General features: G+C 51.7%; 1 protein-coding gene across 5 annotated transcripts in view; it reads right to left on the reverse strand.

Annotated features, from left to right (window-relative positions):
• Positions 1-1,591: 1,591 nt before the first annotated feature.
• Positions 1,592-24,251, reverse strand: part of TMEM63B (transmembrane protein 63B) — a 48,563-nt gene continuing 25,903 nt past the window's right edge. For 2 of the 5 annotated variants that reach the window (XM_085055131.1, XM_085055127.1), the window contains exons 2-24: positions 20,176-20,380; positions 19,492-19,571; positions 17,926-17,964; positions 14,267-14,357; positions 13,428-13,465; positions 12,547-12,689; positions 12,225-12,276; positions 11,830-11,938; positions 11,221-11,291; positions 10,523-10,603; positions 10,275-10,398; positions 10,047-10,180; positions 9,764-9,901; positions 9,323-9,476; positions 8,949-9,055; positions 8,105-8,191; positions 6,585-6,650; positions 6,285-6,447; positions 6,009-6,114; positions 5,705-5,872; positions 5,449-5,564; positions 5,140-5,220; positions 1,592-4,114 (exon numbers count right to left, since the gene is read on the reverse strand). In XM_085055131.1, coding sequence (XP_084911257.1) covers positions 3,950-4,114; positions 5,140-5,220; positions 5,449-5,564; positions 5,705-5,872; positions 6,009-6,114; positions 6,285-6,447; positions 6,585-6,650; positions 8,105-8,191; positions 8,949-9,055; positions 9,323-9,476; positions 9,764-9,901; positions 10,047-10,180; positions 10,275-10,398; positions 10,523-10,603; positions 11,221-11,291; positions 11,830-11,938; positions 12,225-12,276; positions 12,547-12,689; positions 13,428-13,465; positions 14,267-14,357; positions 17,926-17,964; positions 19,492-19,571; positions 20,176-20,358 — 2,496 coding nt within the window. In that variant the 5' untranslated portion in view covers positions 20,359-20,380 and the 3' untranslated portion in view covers positions 1,592-3,949. Of the gene's footprint in view, positions 4,115-4,854; positions 5,025-5,139; positions 5,221-5,448; positions 5,565-5,704; positions 5,873-6,008; positions 6,115-6,284; positions 6,448-6,584; positions 6,651-8,104; positions 8,192-8,948; positions 9,056-9,322; positions 9,477-9,763; positions 9,902-10,046; positions 10,181-10,274; positions 10,399-10,522; positions 10,604-11,220; positions 11,292-11,829; positions 11,939-12,224; positions 12,277-12,546; positions 12,690-13,427; positions 13,466-14,266; positions 14,358-17,925; positions 17,965-19,491; positions 19,572-20,175; positions 20,381-24,251 lie in introns of those variants that run through there. The other 3 variants (XM_085055130.1, XM_085055129.1, XM_085055128.1) reach the window with 3 other exon arrangements.

Genomic DNA, 24,251 nt, shown 5'->3' on the forward strand with positions numbered 1-24,251 from the left:
GGAGCCCAGGACTCACAGGGCACCTGCTTCCTACCTCACCCCACCTTGCCCCAGAGGGTAAATCCTTCCTAAGCAGGGAACACATAGGGCCAGGAGCCGCATCCCTTGCCTGAGGGAAGGGCAACCTGAACATTTAAAACCAGCTGTAGCATGGTCCTGCTGCTCCCACAAGAGACTAGTCCGGTCCTGATCAGCACCCACTGGAGCTGCCCTATCCTTACACAGGGGACTCTATTACAGGCAGCTTGTTCTGCCCACCCTAGTGCAGAGGAGGCCCTGGGGTGCCCTGCTCTCAGTTGTTGCCACTCATCTTCTTCCCTGCCAGGCTTGCCACAGGCTGGAAGCATAAGGGGGTCCCTGCTGAGGTCACTGTTTAGCTCTGCACAGAACTGCAGGCAGCACTGTGCTTTCAAAGAGCAAGAGGCCCTGTAGTGCCAGGACTTGTTCCTGCTCTGGGTTTGTGCCCATCCTTGCTGTGACCCCATTGTCCTGTTCAGCTCCTGTCTTATTACCCTTCAGTGGCCTCCAAAGCCGCTTTCACAGCTGACTCTTCTGGGACAGGAGACAGCTCCTAAATAATCCTGTCAAAAAGGCTGTCCCATGTCCAACCCTGTGCTTGGAAGCAGTTTCCCTAAAACACCTGCACAAATCCCTGTACAATTTCCTTGTTTCCTTCCCTCATCTTTTCCTTTGCAGCGATGGCTGCGAGGACTTGGCAGCAGGCATGGTTCTTCTTTTGGCCTTCAGTTCTCTTTGTTCTCAGGCATTGCCTCTTCCCTGTCCTTTAGCTGTGGGCTGCCAGGGGAAGGAGGGTCTTCTGTCCCCTGCTGATGCTGTGCTGCTGGCACATGAAGCCACAGGGCCTGAACAGAGTGAGGCAGGGAGGGAGCTGGGGCCACTCATCTGTCTCTCAGCAGCCCACGCCAGGCCTCGCCTGTCCATTGTGCCACTCTCCAAGCAACGGCCACTGTACACAACGCCATGAGCAGAGCACACAGCAGGCTCCTGGGAAGTGTGCCATATCCAGCCTGCAGAGAGAGCAGCAGGGAGCAGCCTGGGGGCTGCCTGCTCACTGTCTGCCCCAGCACTCAGGGGCTGACCTATGAAGAGCATCATGTGTTGGCAAAATGCTCCTCTGTGCTCCAGGGGTCTAGCACCCCTCATGCTTTCCCAAAGGCTTTAGCTGTCCACCCAATCCAGGTGTCCAGGTTTTGCAATGGATATGGCATGGGTGGCTATACAACTTGCTCTTGGAACAGTAGGGGTAAACTGACATCTGCCAGGAGCCTACCAGTGAAACTCCCCTACCCTATTCATTCCCAAACCATCAGTGCACACAGCTCCCCCTCTACCTGCTTTTAGCAGCAAAGTGTCTGCTGCCTCTGCAAGTCAGAGGGAAAGCCATTTGTGTTGGGAGAGCCTGTGAGCCACGGCTGAGTTCCTGGCAGCAGGGCAGGGCTTGTGCTCACACAAAACTTCCCACTCCTCCTTTAGCACCACACATGCTCCTGCAGCCCTGGAGCAGCTGGAGTCCTCTCCTCCCAGGTCCCAGCCCCCACCCCACTCCACAAAGAAAAGACTGCAAGAAAAATACCTTTTTTTCCTTTTTTCTTTTGTACACAAATATATACAGGGTATTATACACATCTCTACACAGACAGTGCCACTCAGAACACAAAGCTCTCTGTGGGCAGGGCCCTGACAGCCACAGAGGCAGCCCCAGACCATGGCCATACCTACAGAGACCATAGCATCCCAGCCCACCTGCTGGACCAGGAGCAAGGGCAGTAGGTGGGTGTGAGAATAGGGAAGCAGGATCAACATCCTCCCTTTCCCAGCCTGAGAGTGAACTGGGAACTCAGCTCACACGCTCATGTCATTCCTGGCCGCTACCTGGAGGGGATGGGTGGCTCTCACCATGCCCCTTCACACCCATGTGTGCTCTGGCCCCAGCCGAGCCCTGGAAGCTGGGGTGGCCTGCCCTCCCCACGCACTGAAGAACCACATCCCTTCCATCCACCCTTTTCACCAGGCATGGGATTCTCATAGAGGAGGTGTACAGGAAAGTTAGCTGTGTCCTCCCTGGAGCAGCCCTCTGCCTGTTCTGTGTGAGTCTGGCTGCTTTCCTCGAGTGGTGGGCATGGGGGAGAAAAGCCATAAGATGTGGCCACCCTTCCCAGCAGCTGAAGTGGGCAGGGCTGACACTTCACTTGTTCTGGTCTATTAAAGTGCTTGGAGCTCCAGGGCCAGCACAGGTGATCAAAAAGGTAAATGACTGTCCTTTTTCACCCAGGTCCTCAGGCCCTGGAGGGCACGGCCCCAGGAAGGCAGTGCAACACCCACAGATGACAGGCAAAGGGAAGGTGATAGTGTCTGCAATGAGCACCAAACAGGATGGTGGCAGGGTTCGAGGGAAATAAATATAGCTAAATAGCAGAGGGATTTATTATTTTCCTTTACATTTTACACAAGCGGAGGGGGGAAGCAATTCAGGGCAACTGATTACTGACCAGAAACTCCTCACAAAGTGTCTTTGAACAGGGTCAGTCCTGTTTCCAGGTGCCAGGGGCTCCAGTCCACCTCTCCCACCCATTCTGTTCCCTGCCTGCCTCTGGGACACAGCTATCAACAGGAAGGGGGCAAGGGCAAGAGGTAGGAGAGGAATAACCACCCTCTCTCAGGCTGGGTGATGGCAGGGGAAGCCTACACCAGTCAGGGCAGGTGAAGAAAGTCAGCACAGCCCCATGAGGCTTTTGTGCCCCTGAAGATGGCGGTCTTGGTTGAAGAGGGCTCCTAGGGGCTGCTCTCCCAGGGTTCCCTCCCTCTCTGACCACTTCAGCTGGGGGTAGACCCTGCAGCAGCTCAGGGAAGGCAGCTCATGGGGCCTCATTGCAACCAGGCAGTGCTGATGTTGCAGGGTGTTGAGGGCCTGTAGCCTGAGACCCTTTCTCCCCTCTCCCTAGCACCCAGGAGACCCCCAACACAGCCCCCCTAGCTCCAAGCCTGACCCTGCTGTGCAGACACAGGGCAGCAAAAGGGGGGCTGTAGTACCACATGGGGGTCAGGTTGATTTGTTTGAAAGGGGAGCAAAATGTGCAAAGAAACATGCCACTTAAAATGATGCTGCAAACCCCTGCCTGTGCCCCTGGGGGAGTAGGGAACAGGACCTGGGGGAGAGGCTGCCTGCGCCTCCTCCTGCCCATGAGAAATGTCCTCAGCACCCCTCACCCTGTGAGGGCCTGTCGAGCTCATGCCAACCCTGTGCCCCTTCCCTGGCGTGATGCCATCCTTGACCACCAAGCCAGGCTGTCACTGTCACTGTCCCTGTGGTGAGGGGGAAGCCTGTCACCACTCCTGTGCCTGGACCAGCTCTTGGGATGCTGCACCAACTGGATGCTGCAAGGCGTTGAGAAAGGGCACACGCAAGCACAGGGTGAAGGTGCAACAAAAGCCAACCCCACCCTGGTGGGGTTTCCAATAGACTGACTGAAGTTTTTAATTTATCACCTTCCTGTAAATCTAATAAATTATTAGTGTTTCTCACCAGGAGGACAGGGGATAAAGTGGCCTACTCAGAAGACCCCAAATGTTCCCCTTATGCCCCTTCCCACAAAGCACCCAGCTTTCCTCCTCCCTGCAGGTCCAGGGCAGCACCGCAGGGGTTACAGTTCCCCTCCTCCCCAGCCTCTGGGAGTCTGGGGTCCAGGGATGCATTGAAGAAGGTATCTAGTAAAGAGCATGCCTGCCGAGCAGCTGGGCTGGCGCAGGGGTGGAGGGGCAGGGAGATGGAGAGCTTGCAGCAGGGCCCCTGCCCTCACTGAAGGCAGCGGCCCTGGGGGGTGGGCGGGCAAGGGCAGCAGCCAGCACCCTCGGGTGCCTCTTCCCAGGTCTCTGTGCGCACAGCCTGCCCTGCTCCTGGGCCTCCTTCCCCTCCTGCCCTTCGAGGTCCCTACTGGTGGATCTCATTCTCTATCAGGCTGTCCTCACACGACTGGAAATCTGTGTCATTCATGCCATCTGCATTGATGAGCTCCTCATCCTGTGATCCCTGGTCCTCTGACTCCGTTGCTTCCGCCTCCGGCGAGGAGTCCTGTAACACTTGGGCGATGTACTTCTGTCAGGGGGCAGGCAAGGGGTGGGGAGAGAACAGAAACATATGTGAGTCTGGGGAACTTCTCCAGGAAGCAGAGCACAACACACCAAGCACCATGCATGAGGCTGAGCGTGGGGATATGCTGGGAGGGTGAGGAAGGGTCCAGATTCCATGGAATGCACCAGGAGAGGGTGTAAGAGAGGGGCTTGGCCCTGAAACACTGGATATGTTTTGAAGCCCCAGCATTCTGGGACAGGGAGCCTGGGCTGGGAAAGAATGTGGCTTCTCAGGCTCTTTGGAGCCCATGTGAATTGGAAGACTGCACTCCCTGTTTTGCTAGCAGATGTGTCCCCTGAGGCTCTGCCTGCCTCTTACAGGGATTCTCCTTTTGGTGAAAAGTTGCTGCCCTGAGGTGTATGGAGACTAGAAAGGAGCCTGGATTACATGTGCCCACCCCAGCCCTGCTCTCCTTAGGAAGCAGGAGGCTCTGCTTTATCCCATCTCTGCAGCTCTGAGTAGACCCCCCAGTACAAAAACATCATGGAAAGAAGCAGTTGGACTGAGCCAGTGAGCCAAGGTGAACTTCAGAAAACCAACTTTGGTGTCTCAGAATGTTGGACAGGGGGGACAAAAGTCCCCAAAGCACTTCAAGGCAATGCCCATGGAGACCCCTTTGTGTTGGCACTAGGACAAGCCCGGTGGGTGACAGCCTCTGCTGGCGTGCAAGCGTGCAAAGATGCAGAATGAGAAGGAAGACTGACCCGGCTGGATTCACTGTCCCAGCCGAAAGAGAGGCGGAAAGTAAATGTACAGCATCTGAGGAGCAGCGGGAAAGAGGTGTGTGTGTGGGGGTTATGCTTCATCACCCAGAGCAGGTGAGGGGCACAGTGCCCAACAGTTGCCTCCCACCCTCACTGGGAGGATCCAGGTGCTGACTCAGAAGAATGAGAAGTGAGGAGTGAGGTACTCAGACAGGGAGTTACCTCCCCCTTTCCAAACTCAGGTAAGGAGTGTGCCAGGGCACAGAGGTGGGAACAGTGACTCACAGCTGATTTGGGAGCCGGCAGAGTGGTGGCAGGTCTCCCATTCTGCCTGTTGTCCATGGCATCAACTTCTGTGTGGTCAATCTGGAGAGGAAAGGAGAAATTGAGACTGCCAGGACAACACACTTGCTCTCCTACCTCAGGAGCAGCATACAGGCAGCAGGGACAGCTTTGGGACTATCCACTCTGTGAACCCAGGGTTGACATGCTCTGCTGGAGAACAGGCTGGGACCCCCCCCCAGAGCCCTTGCTGTTTTATGGCTGAGCTGTGCTTCCACGGAGAAGGGTCCTGTACACACCATTCCGCCTCACCTTGTAGTTGTGAGCGCTGAGGTATTTGAAGTGCCCAAAGCAGACATGACACAGGCAGATCACAATGGTGATCACAAGGACCACAAAGGTGAACATGGAAGTTGGGGCCAGGAACCCTGGGGCAAAGGAAAACCAAAGTGGCAGTGTCAGAAGGACTGTGACTGTGCTCCGTGGCTGGAGGCTGCCAGGACCAGAGCCTGGCCAGGGAAGTGGCTCAGTACGAGGCTAAGGGCTGGCATCCCGGCCCAGTGCTCACCTGCGCGCACGGTGGAGAAGAACAGAAGCCAGAAGAGGCAGAGGATGGGGGCTGCCACTACCTGATTCACAGCCCCTGAATGGATCTTCTTGTCCAGCTTGGCAGGCAAGTAAGCATAATACAGATTGTATCGGTCCACCAGGTGCTTAAGCAGCATGTACATGAGCCCTGGGAGAAGGGGAAGAAAGCCAGCCAAGTGGAGCATCAGCCTCTTTCCTAGACTGAGAGGGAGTATCTCCCCCACATCAGCATTTTTGCCTCCCTTTCATCTCTGACACAGGGAGGTGGAGGGGGTATCCCTTACCAAAAGGAACGATGATGGGGCAGGTGATGCTGTATGTCATGACTACAGTGAAGACACACATCATCCAGGCGTAGGCAGCCCCAAACTGGAACTCATAGGCCTGGTGCTGCAGGAGGGAATGGAGACCCATCAGCAGGAGAACCCTGAGAGCTGAGTGGGAGTGTGCAACACACCCAGCTCTACACACAGCACTGGGTGAGCCCCGTTGGAGTCCCACAGCAGCACTCCCCTCCCTGGGTGCAGGCCACAACCCATCCCCTCAGCCCCGCTACATACTCGTTTGACGTTCCTCCGCTCGGCCGCCGAGCGGGCCAGGCAGAGGCGTATCATGTACATGAGCAAACCAGGGATGCGCAGCAGGTCCATGGCATTCCCGATAAACGCAGAGGCGATAACATAGTTGACGAAGAAAGCCCCATTGTCTGGCAGGAACACACACCTGGGGAAATGCAGCAAGAGCAGACTGTGAGAGGTGCTCCCTCCTTGCAGGGCAGCAGCTGGGAGCCCCCAGTACCTTTGGATGCCAAAGAACCACCTCCCATTGTAAAGGAAGTCCTCCTGCTAAATTCCACTTACTCAAATCGCACGGCAGCTTCAGCAAGGAATTTTTTGTCAAACAACCAGCGGAAAAATACATCCAAGCTGTGGGGAAGGAGGGCAAGAAGAAAAGAGGAACCGTTAGAAGCAGTGACAGAGAGACATGCATATAGCAAATATGTAGAAGCTGCTCTAGAAGGATCCAAAGCTCTGGCCATAGATTGTTTTGTTCCCTCTTGGAGTGTGTCAGCAATTATGTAAAGTGGACATTGGAAAAAAATAAACCAGAACAAAACAGTGCAGCACTCAAAAAGGGATGTAAAGCTTCCCACTCATGTGTTCTTATCCCTTTGTCCTGATCCTATCAATATTTTTCCTCTCTCCTGTTTGAGCACAACATCCATATAAGGGGTGACTGAATCTACAGAAGAATCTGGTTAAGTACAAGGTACCTTCCAACAAGAGATTAAAAAAATCCCTTAGGAGAAACAAATTCTGTTTTCCTCAGTTCTGATTTTTTGATATAAAACCACCCAGTCCTCTGGCACTGGTGGAGTACAAAGCTCTACAGGCAACAGCAGGTGGATCAACTCCTCAGAAGGAAGCATGGTCTTTTGCATTTTATGGTCAAAATGGAAACCTTCCAAGAGCATTCACCTGCCCAAGATGCATGTTTACGTGCAACAAGGCATCTTTAATCTAGTCTTGCAAACATTGCTGTAGTCACCCAGTGGGACGAAGGACTACTCTTCTGCCACTGTCAGAGGGTTTGTCTATTCGCAGGAGCTGCCTGACATCACCACTGAGGGGCTGTATCTCAAATATGAAATTTAGGTGGGGTGTAGACAATAATATCATAGAAAAGCTTGGGTTGGAAGGGATCTTAAAGATCCCTGACCCCACAATGTGTAAGGAATGAACTAGCACGGTGAGAGTTCCCTGTCCCACACCCACTCCCCAGGCCTTTTCTTCCTCACACTGTTCCTCTACTTGGTCTGTTCAGTGCTGCAGCCCACACCAGTCGTTGGCAGGTGATGCATCAGTGTTTCCCACAGGGCAATTCTGTAAACTCTGCAGGAAGATTTGAGGCATATACCCAATGGATATATGATGAGCACTGCTATAACCACACTATCCCACCCAGCCAAGCAGCACAGCCAATTCAAATTCTGGCTTAAAGAGGGAATTCACTAGTTTTGCACAAAATTAGGATTGCACACTGAGCACAGAGGTGGAGAATGCCTCCTTCACCTGCAGACCTCAAGCCGACTTTTCACATGTAGTTATCTGCCATGCCAACTTTTCCTGCACTATTTGTAACACCATGGCACATGTCAATGTGTCTGCAGATTAAGTCAATAAAGTCCTAGAGACCCAGTCATGTATGGTCTGGCTTGCTCTCAACCAAAATTAAACACCATCTCCCAAGGGGATGGTGGCCAGGGCACCAGTGCAGTGAGGAAAGGATGTTGCATATATTACAGAACTATCATGGGTGCACATCAACCTTCCCGGTGCTCCATGTCTCCTTTCTTGCCTTGTCTTCCCACAATCCCTACCTGCTCAGGCCCAGCGATGGCAACAGCAAGACCATGAAGATGAGGAAGGTGTAACACTTGTGCATGGTTGTCCTATTTTCTCCAGACCTGAGGGTAGAGAGGCTGTTAGTCTTTCACTGTCACCCCACCAGCCACACAAGCTGTGGTCCCACGGCTTTTCCATCAGTAAACACTTCCCAATGTCTAATCTGAATCCCACCCTGTCCGTTACTAGTACATGAATATGCTCCCTTTCTCTCCAGCTTTTGAAATCTGTTACTCTGTTCCCCCTCTTGTCTCATGGGCTCTGCAATCATCTTCCTTGACCTGCAATCCCAAGAGTTGGTGACACCCTCCCCACTGGTCTCCGCAACACAGAGCGGAAAACGAAGTTTACATTGCATGTCCAATGTTCCTCACAAGCAGCACACTTGTAGTGCTCTGCAGTACAAGTGCCTTCCCTGTGGCCAGAAGCCAGACCAGCTGAAATGATTTTCCCTTGGAACAGCTATGTCTTACACACGGTAACAGGCACATCACCCCTGCCTGCCCACCTGAGCCAAGACTTCCCTTGCTACTACCATTCCCCATAGTGATCAGCCCCAGCTCCTCCCAGCTTTCTTCTTGTTGTAGACCTGTCAAGCTCTGCTCAGACAACCATGCTGCACAACAGCAGCTAAAGACTGGCAGAACAGCTGTCCACAGCAGTCCTCAGGTGCCCAAGAGGTGCAATGTAACACCATGCTTGGAGTGGAAGACAGAAGTTCAAGCAGAAGGATCCAGCCTGGAGCTTTACATCAATGAGAAGTGTCTAGCAGCCAGTCAGCTCACTGAGAAGGTAAGACCCGGTGCTGGCTGTCCTTACCTGGTCCAGTGTGCTTCGAAGAAGGCAGAGTAGTATACAATGGTGGGCAGAAGAGCAGAGAAGCACCACAGCAGCAGGGTGGGGAAGAACTGGGTGATGATTGGGTTCTGCAACAAGGTAGAGATGAAATCACGTGTTACACAGTGCAGCAGCTCCTGTGCCAGCCACAGGTACAGCTGTCTTTGCTGATTCCAAGTCCCCAGCACTGCGACTGCCACTGCACCCTGGCCAGGCTCAGCACCTCCCTCATGGTCAGGCTGACAGGACTTGGGGAACGCTGACAATCTCTCTCCCTATTCCCTGCCTTGCAGGGATGTTGTGCCTTGGGGTGGTTCTTGTGCTACCCACCCTGCACCTGTCTCCAAAGTCCTTACATTGAGGTACTCCACGGGCTTGGTGACATTGAACTTGTCCATAGTGGTGATGATGATAGCAGGGGTGGTGAGAAAGAAGAGAAGGATGAAGAGGACCACATTGATCACAAGGCAGCGAATCCACCATATAAAGCCCCGGATGGAAAGGTGTTCCCTGGGAGGGAGAAAGAGGGCATCAGGATGGCTGCACAAGGTACAATACCAGGTGTGGGGCTTCACATGCACACCACAGCCTGGCTTGGTGAACAGGACTTGGAGTGCCAGCCCAAGGCTTGCACAGCCCAAAGCTCCCCTCCCTGTCAGACCAGACCTCGAGCTCAGCCAGGCTGGGCTTCAGCAAGAACTACTCACTCAGTTACCGGAGGAGCAGATGGAGGGGGGGAAGGGAGGGTGCACCCCTTTCCCACTGACAGGGCCACTGAGCCCTACAGAATTGCTTACCAGTAGATGTTCTGTGGGTCAGGAGCATAACTGACAGTCCAGTTGGAGACATGGAGGGATTCACTGCAGGAGGAGGCCCTGGGCTCCCCACGGCATGCACAGCCCTGGCACTTACAAGCATTGAAATCTTTGAGGATTCTGGACAAGAGAAAGAGGGACATGCTGACACAAAGAACTGGCAGGTGCAAGCTGAGGGGATGCTTTAGTGCTGCTGTTTTTCTGATTTAGGGCAAGGGCTAGGACAAGTCACCTTCTTGGGGAGGGCAGGACCCTTTGCACTCACATGGCTGTGATGGTCTCATTGTGGAAGGTGACAAAGGCCATCCCCAGAGGCTTTTCATTAACCTTCTCCTTCTCCCTCTTGTAGTCATCTTTGAGCTTCTCCTCCAGCTTGGTATAATACTCAATGGCCTCCACCTGAGCAGGAGGACAGAGGTCAGAGGACAGATGATCTGGAAACCCAAGCCACCGGACACCCAACTGCTGCCTAACACCTCCAGCTCTCCCCTACCTCCTCACAGCCCCTGATGACACAACAGCACAGGTGGCCACAGGGCTTGGGGTTGATCATGGACGGGGTGTTGTCCTTGCTCTGCAGGTTGGTGAAGTAGATTCGCCCACGCTCAGCTTTCTTCCTGGAAACGGGAAAGCGGAAGAGAAGGAAGAAAAGAAAAACAAATAAAAGCTCTGTAGCACCAGACTTGAGGGGGTATCAGCAGCATCAGCTTCCTCTGCCTTTTCTCCCAAAATAAAGATTACCTCTCTGCATCGAGGAACATCAGCCGGGCAACATCATAGCAGGGACGGGCCTCCAGGACAGTGCAGTTAGCATAGGCCTCCCTGTGGATGAGAAGCATCCATTCATCACGACTGGCACCAACTTGCTGGACTTTTGCCCTATAGCAGCAAGGAGCCCCTCTGACCCCACACTCCCTCTCTGTCTTCACAGACTTGTGGTCAGGAAGAGGCAGAAGAGTTCCCAAAGGGTACAAAGCATTTCTTCTCTGCCCATGGTGCTTCTTAACATGGTCCTGACAGTGAGGTTCTGACAGAAGAGGAATTTAATTTTCTTGCTAAAAAGATATACTTTCTACAAGGACTGTGATCAGGATAGCAGCACAACATCCCACAGTCACTGCTTGAGCATGTCCTGCCTGTATCTCATCTTGAGATGTATAACCACATCTCAAGACATGCCCTGTCCGTTGCTTACCACACTGACCCCCTATGGCTCTGCAAGAGATAGCTAGGCATATCCCAAGGCACAAAATAAAGGATACTTCACATTCAGATAAAAAGCAGAAAAATAACAGTGAGAGACCCAAAGTAAAGGCGTTCACTGATTTTGCCTAGCTCTCTGCTCTCAATGTATTATTGCCATTCCAGGTAACACTGGTACTACCCTCATAAATACTTCCCTGTTACAAAGCAGTCTTCAGGGACACAGTGAGACTTACTCAAAATGCTTCTTGATCTTCTCTGGCTCAGCATATTTTGAGATCCCATTGATGAATAGAGTTCGCTTAACCTGGAAGGAAGAGAGAAAGGAAAGGTAGGTGTGCATGGTGTAAAAGATCAGATTGCAGCAAGCCCCACCCTCCCAAGATCTGTGTCAGTGATGAAAAAGGGCAGCCCCATCACTTCTAGCAACCAGGGCTCACCCTCTCCTGTGCTTCCCCTAGTTGTTGTCATCCTGCACCTGTGTGTGCTGCAGACTGACAGGCTAGGGACTTACACCGTAGGAGCCTGAACAGAAACAGGGCTATCCTTTAGAAATCAAGAAAGCAAAAGCAGCTGGAACAACCCCCAAGGAAGAATGGGGTCCTTCTGCATGTTTACCCAGTGCAGGCCTCTCCTGTTTCCCTACAGGCAGTCATGGCTGCTGCTTTGGAGGTGATCTGCCTTTGGCCAGGCAGAATAAAAACAGCCAAAACATGACAGCCCTAAATTGCTCTGGAAATTGAGGTGGTCAGCATTCTCTCCAAGAAGATGAACACTCCAAGCAATACCTGACGACCACAGGGCATGGGAAAATGTGCCTGGGAGAGTGGCCAGATCCTGCTCACCAAGTCATCCTCTTTGTAGCGCATCTTGGAAGTGTGCCGGCGCATGCTGTACACTGTCAGCAGCAGGTACAGGAAAGCAAAGGTGGTGTGCAGCCACAGCAGGTTATTCCTGTCACAAGGGAGACCACAAAGGTCAATGCAAAGTTGCCACTACAAGTCTGTGTATGACTGCTCAGGCCCTGAAGGCACTGGGTCCATGAGTGTAATCAGCATAGCACACAGATGCCCTACAACCAAATTCCAGGAGCTCAGCCTGGAAATTGGAGCAGGGACAGCAGCCTCATAGCAAGGGCAGAAATGCAACCTTCAAGGAGATGAGGCTCTGCAGCAAGTGAACATTTACAAACCATCCCTTGAGGGTCCCAATTATCCATCCCACCCCTGCTTACACATACCCAGACTTCAGGTTAGCGATAGTTGTCCTCCCAAAGCTGTAGGCATTGTTTTCTAGGGAGAAAGAAGCAGAAATAAGCATGTTCAGTTACACTGAGTGGGACAAAGCACCACTAGAGTGAGCTACAGCAAGAGTATCACCTGCAGAATACCTCAAAATCCAAGCTACACAGGATGACCCTGTGGATGCACTACACTCACAGTGAGACAGCAGTTAGGGTTTGTCTGTGCTAGACCTGTCCTGGCCTTTACTGCTACCCAGCAATCTGCAACATGGTGTTGAAAGCAGATGCCCCAGCCCAGCCAAAGGTTCCTTGTTCTCACCTAGCAGGTCCCCTGAGAAGTTGACAGGTAACACAATGCCCACAGAAAGCACACCCACGGCCACCAGCAGCCCAATGATGTGCCTCTGGAAGGACAGGTAGTGCACTGCATCGGCCCCGCATTTGTCCCGGATCTCATCATCCCTGCCAGGGAGAGAAAGGCTGTCAGGCAATTTTCTACATTTCCTCAAGTGCTGGAGAAAAGTACAGGGTCACAGCTGCCCTCCTGATCTGAGCACACACAGCACCCCTGGTTCTGCCATACAGAGCTGTAGCCACACTCTGGGTTTGGGAGCCCAGCACTCAGCCTTGAAACCTGCCTGTGCAATGGTTACCCAGCACTGCTCCCCATGGTCCTGTCCTCTGTCCCCCAGGAGAGGCAATCGGACACATACAAACCTCACCTTATACTCTTCAGGTGGGCCTTGCCTTCCCTGCTAAGATACAGGATGCTGATGCTATCCCATAGCATTCTGAATAGAAGTGCTTGGGAGACTACTCCTGTGCATCATCAGGCTCCCTGCATCCTCCAGTCCCCTCCTCATAACCATTCCTCAGACAGCAGTGCCCCTAGCAAGAGTGCCAGGGAGAGGAGTATCTTTGCAGCACGGTGGACAGTGTTTCTGAGATGGGGCAGCTGTGGGATGGGTTCTCTCCTCTGTCACAGACTCACTGTGTGACCTTATTTTTGCTTTAGGACTCCTCACATAGTCCTGTGTTGCTTGTCCTCTCTAGAGGACACATTTCACTTGTGATGTCCAGAGAGGGGGCCACAGCAAGGGCAGTGACTTGACGCACCTGTACTGCACTAGGTGTCCCAATAACACGGCATTGCGCTCCCCTCCCCATGTGGGTTCCCCATGCAGGTCCTGGGGCACTTACTTTATCCTGAAGATGGCTGTCAGCCAGGAGCAGAAACCCTGTCCAAAAAGAGAACAGGACAGTTTCACATCACTCTTGTGTTCCTTTACCCCAGCTCCCTCCTTCAAAGGCTCCAGGGACCAGGCTGGAGTCCTTGCACCTCCACATACTTGGCTCAGGGTAGGGGCAGACCACAAGCACCCAGATGTGCAAAGCCACAGATGGGCCAAGGTGAAGGAGGTGACAGTGCTACTCCATGGAGCACAACAGAAGTTAGATTCTGTTGTGTGGCTGTTCCCTACCAACTGGCAGCTCAACCTTCCAGGCAACCCGTGGGCTCCTAGCTAATATGGAAGCTCTCCACAACCTAGGGAGACCCAGAAAATACAGCATATAGGTACCTTAGCCACCATGCTGGACAAGAGAAGCTCTGTAGGGACTGGAAAGGTAGGCTGGGCCAAGTCAGTGCTCCTCAAAGGACACCTGGGGGAGCTTCACCCCCCCATCCATCACACCCATTATCCTACTGAACTGTGCCTCCCCTTTAGCGAGGAAAAAACCAGTAGAGATAGACTGCAGGGTGAGGAAGAGCTGGCAAGTAAGTATCCTTTGTAATGCTGAAATTATAGGCTGGACAGATGTCTGTTAATGCACAGGGATGTAGAGCCTATTTATTTAAGCATGTATCTAGAAGCTGCATAGCTCCTTGAGCTCTACACCACATCCATCACACTAAAAGATGTGGGACTTAAGGCCCAGAAATGGGCAAAAAGTGTTTCTTCTGAAGAGCCCTTGATTCAGCCAAGCTGTGGGTTTCTGGCCCCTCAAAGGCAAAGTGTTTGACTCTTGCTGCTACTCACGTTGTCTCTCTGGTCGAAGTCCACAGAGCTGGAGACGGAGGTGAGGCGCTCGTAGCGGTCATGGTTGTCAGAATGCAGGGCGGAGGCTACGCTAAAATGACAAGTGGGAGGTGAGGGAAAAAGTTAGAAGATGCAAAGAGCCTTGGCCAGGAACCACGAGCACCCAGGAGATGAGAAGTTAATTCAGGTCAGTTTGCACCAGGTGAGATGGAGAGAAGTAAGATCAGAGGTAGCAGTAAAGAGAGAACCCTTCCCAGATGGCATGCTGAGCCTGGGAAAGCCCATGGGTTTAGCCATGGATGCTTCTTGTTTGGCACCTTCTGAAAGGCACCTGCACTATGTGGCAGTCTCTGCACATGGAGGCTGGCAGAGGCTGCCACAGAGGAGACATGAGGTCTGTATAGCACAGGGTTTAGACAGCGGAAAGGAAGCAGTAACTGGAGGCTGCCACAGCCCCTCTGGCTCTGGCATGGCCAGAGAAGCACTGGCAGCTGTTCCTGTCCTCACTCATCTTCAGGAAGACAAAGGAAGGAGTCTGGTGGGCTGCATCCTACTACACCAGTCCTCTCTGCCCTTAGTGCTTCAGTGCAGGAGGAAGAATGCAGCTGCCTGGAGCCAGGCTCAGTGCAACCTGCTCCCCAACCTCAGCTGGAGCCTCCAGCCTTGAAATCCCTTGAGCAGGACCAGGGCGGACAGCTAAAAGCAAATGTCTCCATGCTAAAGGACAGGAAAGCAAGAAGGGTGAATATCCCAGACCGCTTTACTCCAGCCAGAGGCAGGTACCTAGATGAACAACCTGCAGCAGAAGCATCCAAGGCTGACAACAGCCCCCACTACAAATAGAGGCAGAGGGCAGCTGGAAAAGGAGGCAAGAAAATGGCCCAGACACCTAAATTAAACAGCACTTGCAAGATGACAACAGCAGGCTGGGATCTTGGAGGTGCAAGAGGAGATATGACTGAACTGAAAGCTAAAAACAAAGGGGAAAAAAAGTAAATAAAAATACAGTCTCCTTACAGTCAGTACAGGCTCAAGGGAGGGTATGATGGGCAAGAACACAGAGAAACAGCTGCTGAGAGGCAAGTGCTAGAGAGGAGGTGGATGACACTATGGGAAGGAGAACAAGCAAAGATCCTCAACATTCTTAAGGCAATTGGATGAAACACGTGGCCTCTCAGAGCAGAGCAGCACCTGCTGAGTCCCCAGCTCCTAGCTGGAAGTAATGAAGACAGGGGAAAGGAGATTAGCTGAAGGTCAGGGGACTACAGCAGTGCAGATTAGACAGTGGTGTGCAGCCTTGCCACTGCACAGCCCAACACTCTGCTCTGCTGGAGGGACAGAGACAGCTTTGACCCAGCTCTCAGACATCCAGCTCTTTATAATCACAGAGCCCTTGCAGCTGAGCACAGGGAGCAAGGGTGAATTTCTGCTGAGGAGAAAATTTCTGCCGAGAAGAAAATTTCAGCCCTGAGGAGAGCCCAGCATGATGACACCATGTACTTTTGGCTTCCTGGTACTGAAAAAGTAGAGGGCAGGGCAGAAGCAGCACTGGAGGGCACAACTGAGAGGAGTGTCATATTATGACAGGACCAAGATAACTCAGCTCCATGCAGGGGAACGCAGTGACAATAATCAGGATGACCTGAAGTGTTGAGAAAACAGAGGATGCAAAACCCTGCTAAAGATGGAAAGCTGAATAGAGAGCTCCAACAGCACCTGCACCTGGATGGAGACTTTTTAAAGCAAAGCACTGATGATACAAGTGGTGAAAACAAGATTGCCCCAAATAACAAGATTAAGGTGGAACCCTGCATGATGCAGGTTTGGTGCAGGCCCTGCCAGGGAAGGAGAAGGGTGAGGCACAGCTAGCCTCAGGCCAAAGGAATCACAGGCTCCGAGAGGACAAGCCAGGCATGCTGTGGTGTGAAGCTGGAGGTGTCTGCAAAGGTGGCAAGAGCCACAGGGCTCTGTGATCACTTCCCTCACACACAGACGTGTGGGTAGGTTGCTACAACCTCCCAGTGCACACTGAGTTGCCAGTTAAGACTGTTGGTGACTACTGCAAGCTCTGACAAGTAGCAGGACAAGGGCACTTGCTGATTCTCATGAAAAGGAAACAGATCAGAGGAGGATGCCCTCTCCCACAAAGAGCGATGTTGCACATTCCAGGGCTGGGAGTACCAGGTGACATAAATGTCCTCCTAACCCACCACCTGTCGCTGCACCCCCCAGCAGAGAACAGCTGAGATGGGAATGTGCCATTAGCCCTGCAGGAGCACAGACAGAATGAGGCTTCCTCACTGAAATCCACAGGTTTTTGGAGGCTTCTGGCTACCAACACTGTCCCAGCTCACGCAGTAGCTTTGCGGGTGGTATGTGTGGTATGTGTGGAGCAGAGTGCTCCAGCAAGCGCAGACGAAAAACAGGAGCAGGGAGAAGTGGCCCCCTGAAGAGAGACAAGCACTTGTGAGGATAAATGAAGCCCCTCTAAAAAATTCATCAGAGCATGATGGCTCTGCTACCTCTGCCTTACTCCCCCCACAAGATGTTAGCAGTGAAAAGTTGCCAGACACACCTGAAGCAGGGCCAACCACTAGCGAAGCACTCAAGCACGAGCGAGAGGTCCCCTCTGTGCCATGTACCACAGCTACCACCAGTTCTGTTTTCACAACTTCAACTGCTCTGCTCCTGAGGGCAAGGATCAGCTGCAAAAACAGGCACATTCTTGTAGCCTCTTAAGGCAGTAGCAGGCCTCTGCTTTGCAAGTGGATGAGGCTTTGCAAGTCAGAAAAAGAGGCTGCAGTTTGCTGCCCTGGCCTCAGACATGAATCATGGTGGCTGACGCAACCATGGCAGGCTATACACTGCCAGTTGATCATCCCCTCTGCAGCACAAACCACCCAGCCAGTCGGCAAGGCACGGGTGATGGTCTTTTCTCAGGCATAAAAGCAGCAAGAAAGAGGTAAGAACAGGGAGGACAGAACATGGCAGGGCTTAATGGGCAATACCAGGCCAAAGTGCCGAAGGAGGCTTTGAGCAGCAGAGACAGAAAGTTTCTTTGGCAGGGGAAGAGAGAAAATCAAAGGTGCTGCCTTGCTGGGTGTGGGTTTAGGTGGCTAGGGACAAGGACTAACACATGCCCTGGTCCCAGCAGGCTCATGGGGTAAAAAGGAAAAGACACAGAAATCTTGTCAGATCCTCTTTGTGCACCTGCCTACCCTTGCAGCTGGCAAGGGAACTGCCCTTGTGGCAATCTGGCACAAGACAGACCAGGCAAAGTAGCCTCCCCTGCATCTGGGTGACCTGAGTGTGCTGTGGGCTCAGGCAAGCAGGTTTGCTTACTTCCATCACAAGGCAGGATAGCTGGACACAAGCAGATAGAGCAGGGCTGGTCAGGGCTGAGAGCTCCTTGGCAATGCTGCTCTCAAGGAGCATTTAAGGGCTACTAGGGGAAAACCAGGGTGCATTCAGCTGTGGTAATGGATGACACAAAGGGGAGGGAAGGAAGAGCACAAATCCACTGAGAGGCACAAATCCATGCCCAAACTCCCAGCCATTTCGATTAGTTCAGAAGCAAGACAGAAAGCTGCAAGAGAAAAGGAGAATGTGGTTGTGAGCAAGAAAGAGAGAGGAAATGAGACCCTGAAAAAACAACATACTATTCCCGCTCCTCTCTTTCCGTCTCCCAGCGTCGGCGCCTGGGGGCACAGAAACAGAAAGGGAGAGGTTATAACCAGGGGAGTAGTGCTGAGTTCTCCTCTTTTGCAGGGAACTATGCATCCAACATGGCTCCACATCATCCTGAAGAAGAGAAACCTGCCAATGGTCAGGCTGGAGAAGACCTTGCTTCCAGAGCCCAACAACACCTCAAGTCACAGCAATCTGGAACACACACTGGTCCAGGGGCAGAGTGCTTTGCTGCCAGCTGAAGGGAAGCTGGCTTCACTGGGAAGGTGAGCTAGCTCCACACCATGGACATTGCAGGGAGTTCCTGAGTGATAGGGTCAGGTAGGAGACTATTGGGACTCCCTCTTTGCCATCTGAGCTCCCGTTCCATATCTCTCCTCCCCACCCAAAAGCAACAAACACACATCCATTCCCCTCTCTAAATTCTCATTCCACCCCATGGATGAGCCAAGCAATATGGGCTCTTCCCTGAGATCTCAGTCCTGTTGATCCACAGCTCAATCCATAGCCACACTGTCCTTCTCCCTTTGCTTACCAGTTCTCCCTCTCCAAACAGCTGGCACCTTTCAGCCTACAGCCACTGCTTGCACTCCCTTAGACCCAAGGTGCTCAAGCATTACCTCTGAGAAAGTCCAGCCCTCTCTCCTCACTGAAGGCCAGAGCTGTGCAGCCCCTGAAGCTTCCAGCCAGTACCTGGATCCAGATTGCTTAATCCTGCTGTCCTGTCCCCAGTGAGGTCTCCTATGATTATTCCTTTACCCTTGTTTCCCTTCCACTACCTCTGTACAGTTGATTTCCCCAGTCAGACCTGGAAAGGATGGCCAGAGGAGCCACAGGGACACAGCTGCTTATCTAAACCTATCCAGGACCGCTTATCTAAACCAGGAGAATTCTTGGTTTGGTGCTGGAAGAAAACAACTCTTCCTCTTTCCACTGTTGTGCAGGGAGTGCTCCCTCTGCTGTGGAGCTGCCACCCCCAACGGGCCCCAGCTTTTGCTGACAGACACTGTATCCCACAAATGCATTGGGCAGAAAGGATCCACACCCAGACCAATTAATCAGCACTTGGGATGTTGAGCCAAGCTCGCATCAGCACAGCAGTACCACACCTGGAAAAGCAGCATACTACTGTCAAGTGCTCTTACCAAGAACTGCATCCAGCAGAGCCACAAAGACACCTCCAGAGGCTTAATAAAGCCTTTACTGTGGCAGCCCTCACCCCTCCTGTGAGCTCTTGTTCCTCTCCTCCCTCTATATGCTGTTCCTCTGTAAGGGCCCCTGCACATCTCTGTCACTGAAGGGACCATAAGCAATATGGAGCCAGCGGGGACCACTCCGTGTGTTGGGAGAAAGATGCTGTAACAAAAAGCCAGTAAGTGGGGATTTCTTCCTATTTTTGGAGCTCAGTGGATGCAACTGGCAGGTTTGCCTCTCCTCTCCAGCTGCTCAGGCACACAAAATGGGATTTATCCCTTCTGCCTCACAGCAAAGAAGGGCACTACTCCCATCTTATTCCCCTGCCACTCTCCCATGCTTACCTGTCAGCATCAGTCACCAGGGCCAGGCGTCCGTAGTCCCAAGCAACTTTACGCAAAATTGAAAAGACAAACAACAATGCCTGGAAGAGACCAAAAGAGAAGCTGTGATAAAAAGCATTGTCCAACTCTGTCCTTGTCCTCTGCAAGCAGAGCCACAGGAACAAGGAGAGTAGAAGGGGACAGAGTCCTCAGTTAACAGCACATTGAGGCCACAGGAGAGCACAAGTTCCCAGGACTGTTAAATCAGACTATTTGGATAGCTGTGGGAGGCAGAGGTCCAGGATGCAACATACAGTAGCTAAGGTAGCCTCACAGAATCAAAAGGCCCTGTGGTTCCTAGAAGTTGAAATTATGGCTATATCATTTGTGGTCCCACAGCTTCTAAGGAAGAACATGCAAATCCTTGGCAACATAAGTGGGACATTTGGGCTGCAGGACTGACCTAACATCACCCCCATCCTTATGGCTGCAACACCATTCCATGGGACTCAGTGTGGTGCTATTGGAGCTAAGTCAATAGTGGCTAAGCCCACAGTGTCTAGGAGACTTGATCAGGGCCAGAAAGTCAGCCAGCAGCAAAATCAGGGATGGCATTTGGGGCCCTCAACTCTAATCATCTGACCACTGTTCTTGTTTCATGGTTAACTGGGGAGAAGGTGCTGAAGCAACAGTAGGTAGACTTACGAGAAAGCACATAAAGTCAAGGGCTAGGACAGTGGGCACCCCACCGAAGGGCAGCCCCTGCAGCACAGTGCTGCGGATGCGTGCACTGTAGCAGTAGTCCTTGGTAGTGCTGTTGTTGTTGCATGTGGGAGTTTTGCAGGGGGCCCCTACTGAGCCCAGGGTGGCAATGACGTAGGGAAGCATCTCTACAGCTTCATCGTCTTCCCTGGGGAAAGGAGAGAAAGAGCTGGTTAGACACGCGACAGTTGCATGACAATGTAGCCCTGTTGAAGTTAGAAGTCAACCTTGCCCGTCAGCTTGGGTTTCTCTGTGCTACAGGATTTCCTAGGACCAGTGTCCAGGGACAAGGTCATCTGGAGAAGCCTGCTGAGTTTGATGGTGCTAGAAGAACCCATATGCTTCAGCAGCTGTGGTCCCACCATGCAGTCCCAGAGCTCCCTTCCTTGTGCGTTCACTCTCACACCATTTAGGTGCAGCTGTCTCACAGACTACTCTTCTTCCTGAGAACACAGTGTTTCAGCTCCTCCTCCTCACCAGAGAAAGCATTTAGGTACAGGAAAAACGGAAAGGGTGGGGTGGTGGGGGCATGAAGCCACATCTGGATGATAGAAACAAACTGCTATAGGACAGTTGCTGCATCATGATCCCACAATTTCCTTTGCCTGACTGCATAAAGCCATTAGCTTTATTAGGCTGAATCATCACCCTCTGTTCACTGCGGGCCTCAGCCTCCAGTTCCCAGGGCACCCATCAGGGGCTGGTCACACGCCCTGCTTGTTTTCTCTCTTTCCTTTGACTTGGATGTGTTTAAATGCAACCACACAAGGTAGGGAGGAGGCTTAGGCTCTACTATTTAGCTGGTCAAATATTTTATTTATTTCAGTGCCTTCCCCAAACTGTTCCAAGACCCACACTGGCATGCAGGTCAGTGCTTGGACACGGGGAGGTCCTCTTCCTGTGTAGAGTAACTCCATAAAAAACCACAGAGAAGATTATGCTAGCGATGGATAAATATAAATTGAGTATCTCAGAAAATACTGACAGCAGAAACACAACCACTTTTTGGAACAGGGGTGAGCAAATCCCATCAGCTGCAGAAAGAACAGTGATAACAGGAAGATCTATCCAGACTTCTGATCCCTAAACCATTTCTCTTATCTAGCGTCCACAAACCACCCCATATCCTTCACTACTACCATGAACCATGCCAAAAGCCTGGCTAGCACGGTATCACTTCTGGGCAATGCCTGTTTTGAATTTTTGTTTTTCCCCTCCAGAAATGCCATCCTGCTGGGCTGGGCAAAAGAGCCATCACTTGCCAAAGGATGAGAAAGCTGCCACCACCACTGTCCTGTGCTGGCTTCAGCCTCTTGCCCCACCAGCCCTGCCCTTGAAGCTCTGCATTGTCTGGTGACATTACCAGAGGGGGTGCAGGGCTCCTACCTCCAGCTCATGGGTGGGTATATCCCAGAAATCTCCTGTCTGGCTGCAGAGATTTATCAGCATCGCAGCACAACGCTAGCTGGATAATGACCACAAAACGATTTGCTGCGGTGACCGAGAGAGTTCTGCTTCAAAGCAGAATCCCTCCCTCCCTTCAAGCTGATCCCTCCCAGCTCAGCTCCTACGGGTGCACAGCTGCAAACCAGCTGAAGCACCGATGACAAAGGGCAGCCCGAGGAGCAAAAGCCCAGCTGAGTACAGGCATTGACTGAGAGGGAGTCAGCCAGATTGGAAAAGCCACAAAGCAGCCTGTTAAGAAGTAATTCACAGGTACAGAGCAGGAGCGGGGCTGCTGAGAGCAAAACAAGGGAGCAGAAAAGCAGGAGAAAAACAAGCCAAGCCATGGGATCACAGTTGGGAACAAATCGGGAAGACAGGGAGGATAATACACCCTGGCTGAATTAACTAGAGTCTCAGAAACTCTAGGAGAGTGATGGGAAAAAATGATGGGATGAGACTCAAAGGAATGTCACACACTTTGGATAGAGCGTGAATGGTTACACTTTCTGTAAGTGCAATCTAGATGAACTAAATGAAAAGGGAAATACCTCTCAATCCTCTTTTTGGGAACCTTGTAAACTTTTAGGTTGGAAATAGCATCAATGAGTTCTTGCAGCAATGACCTCCAGATTTTGAGTAAAGACTACGATCCCACTGTAACACCACAGTCTTGAGTTCTCCTTGCATAGTGAAAAAAGGCAAAGAAAAGCATTTGCTTTTCCTAAACCTACTAAGTGCCCTCTCCTTTCCCAGGACACAAGACGTCTTCCAGCTCTAACCACTCTCCCACTCATCCCCAACATATCCTCCATTCTGACCCTATGGAAAGGTGACCAGAACCGCATTCAACATACTGTGCAGTGATGGACCTTGACTGCCAGAACAGCAGCACAGAACAGTGCACCATGATGCTCTCAGCATCTCTCCTTACTCTACTCCTCAAGTGCCTGAGAATGATTTAGTTCTCTGATGGCATCTTCACGTATTGAGGAAAACCATTTCTGTAATCAGCCTGCAATCCCACCACCCTGAGTAGCCAAGGTAAATTAGAAGCCAGCCATGTCCCAGAGTAAATAATTCCTTCCAATATACCTGGCTGCATGCTTCTCATCTTCTCACACCACTTTACTACCCATGGTGTCACTCTGGAGTCACTTCCTCTTCACAAATCTGAATGATTCCAGGGTACTGGCAGATTTTAGGTATCTTGATGCACGTTACCTTTTCTGGGTCATTAATAGTGCAGGACCTCATCCCTCTGCTCTTTTCACATTAAAATTGCTTGTTCACACCTTGGCTTTGTTTGTGGAACCTCAGCCAGTTTTTCATCCAGAACTCTATATCGCCTCCAGTAGACAGTTCTCTTAACAGTTTTCTGTGAGAAATTTCAGAGGTTTTCTGAACATCCAAGCAAGTTACACAAGTTTGCTAGATGCTACCTATTATTTTATCACAGTACTGAAAGACTTGCAACAGATCAGGGAACTATGATTTTCCTCTGCAGACACCAAACTATTTACCTCATTCCTGCATGTTTTACAGCCCCATTTTCCAGTTGTGTTTCTTAAAAGAAACAAGGCTCATATACTCACATTGCCCACAACTCTATCACAAACATTATTTATACAAACCATTACATGTTGAAGACAAATTTTGCAAGCCTATGGGTAATACAAGACACATTTCAGAGAGCCAGGTCCCAGAGATGTATTTTTTTCCTTGAAGCCTAGGGATGGACTAGGATATAAACCTTCCTAGCCTCTTCAGTAACCCAGCCAGAAGACCCAGCAGTGGAAAAGATATGGCATATGCCCAAGGCTTACAGTGCCTTTTTGTGAGCTGAGTCAGGAGACACAGAAGCAGTCCACACCATCCTTAGGTATGCAACCCCCCACGCAGCTAGTAAGCACCAGGGGCTCCCCACAGAAACAGAGGTGCTTCAGATGTGTGGGGAGGCGGGAAAAGCTCACAGGAATGTTCAGAGCACTTGTGCCTTTCTAGTTCTCCCAGTTGCAAGGACATCTGGTAGTAGGTTAGAGGTGACCTGCCATTGTATCACTTCAGGTCAGAGCCACCAGGGTTTTTCTGGGGTTACAACACCAATTATGCAACTAAGAAAAATACTTTGGTAACCAACTCTGTTGATTAATAGTACCTACCTAGCAACTTTCACCAAAAGCCTTTCCCTGTAGTGTTTCAGCTGAGCAGGAGACTGGCTGGTTTTCCCAAGCACAGTGTAATCCAATGGGCCTGGCAATACCTCTTTCCTTGCATTCAGTTTGTACCTCGGTCTCAGATGCTCACTCCAGCAGACTCTCTGCCCCCACCCTCAGCCAGGCAGGGAACACTCCAATGTGTTCTGTGCTGCATGGTGCAGCACAGGCCCTGGAGGCAGCTGATGGTGGGTCCTGTGTTTTAGGCAAAGCACAGGCAGGGAGGAAAGGCAGCACTTGCAGCACACACAATCTTATGGTACAGCAACACAGTTCCCAGTTATGAAAGGAAATCCCTTCCAGCAGCATGGGAGGGATAAGGGGATTTTTCTAGCAACAGCTGCCCCCTCTTCACCTCAA

This window comes from Lichenostomus cassidix, chromosome 3 (genome assembly GCF_008360975.1).
Source record: "Lichenostomus cassidix isolate B80296 chromosome 3, HeHo_3.0, whole genome shotgun sequence".
In the NCBI taxonomy this organism is placed as follows: Eukaryota; Metazoa; Chordata; class Aves; order Passeriformes; family Meliphagidae; genus Lichenostomus; species Lichenostomus cassidix.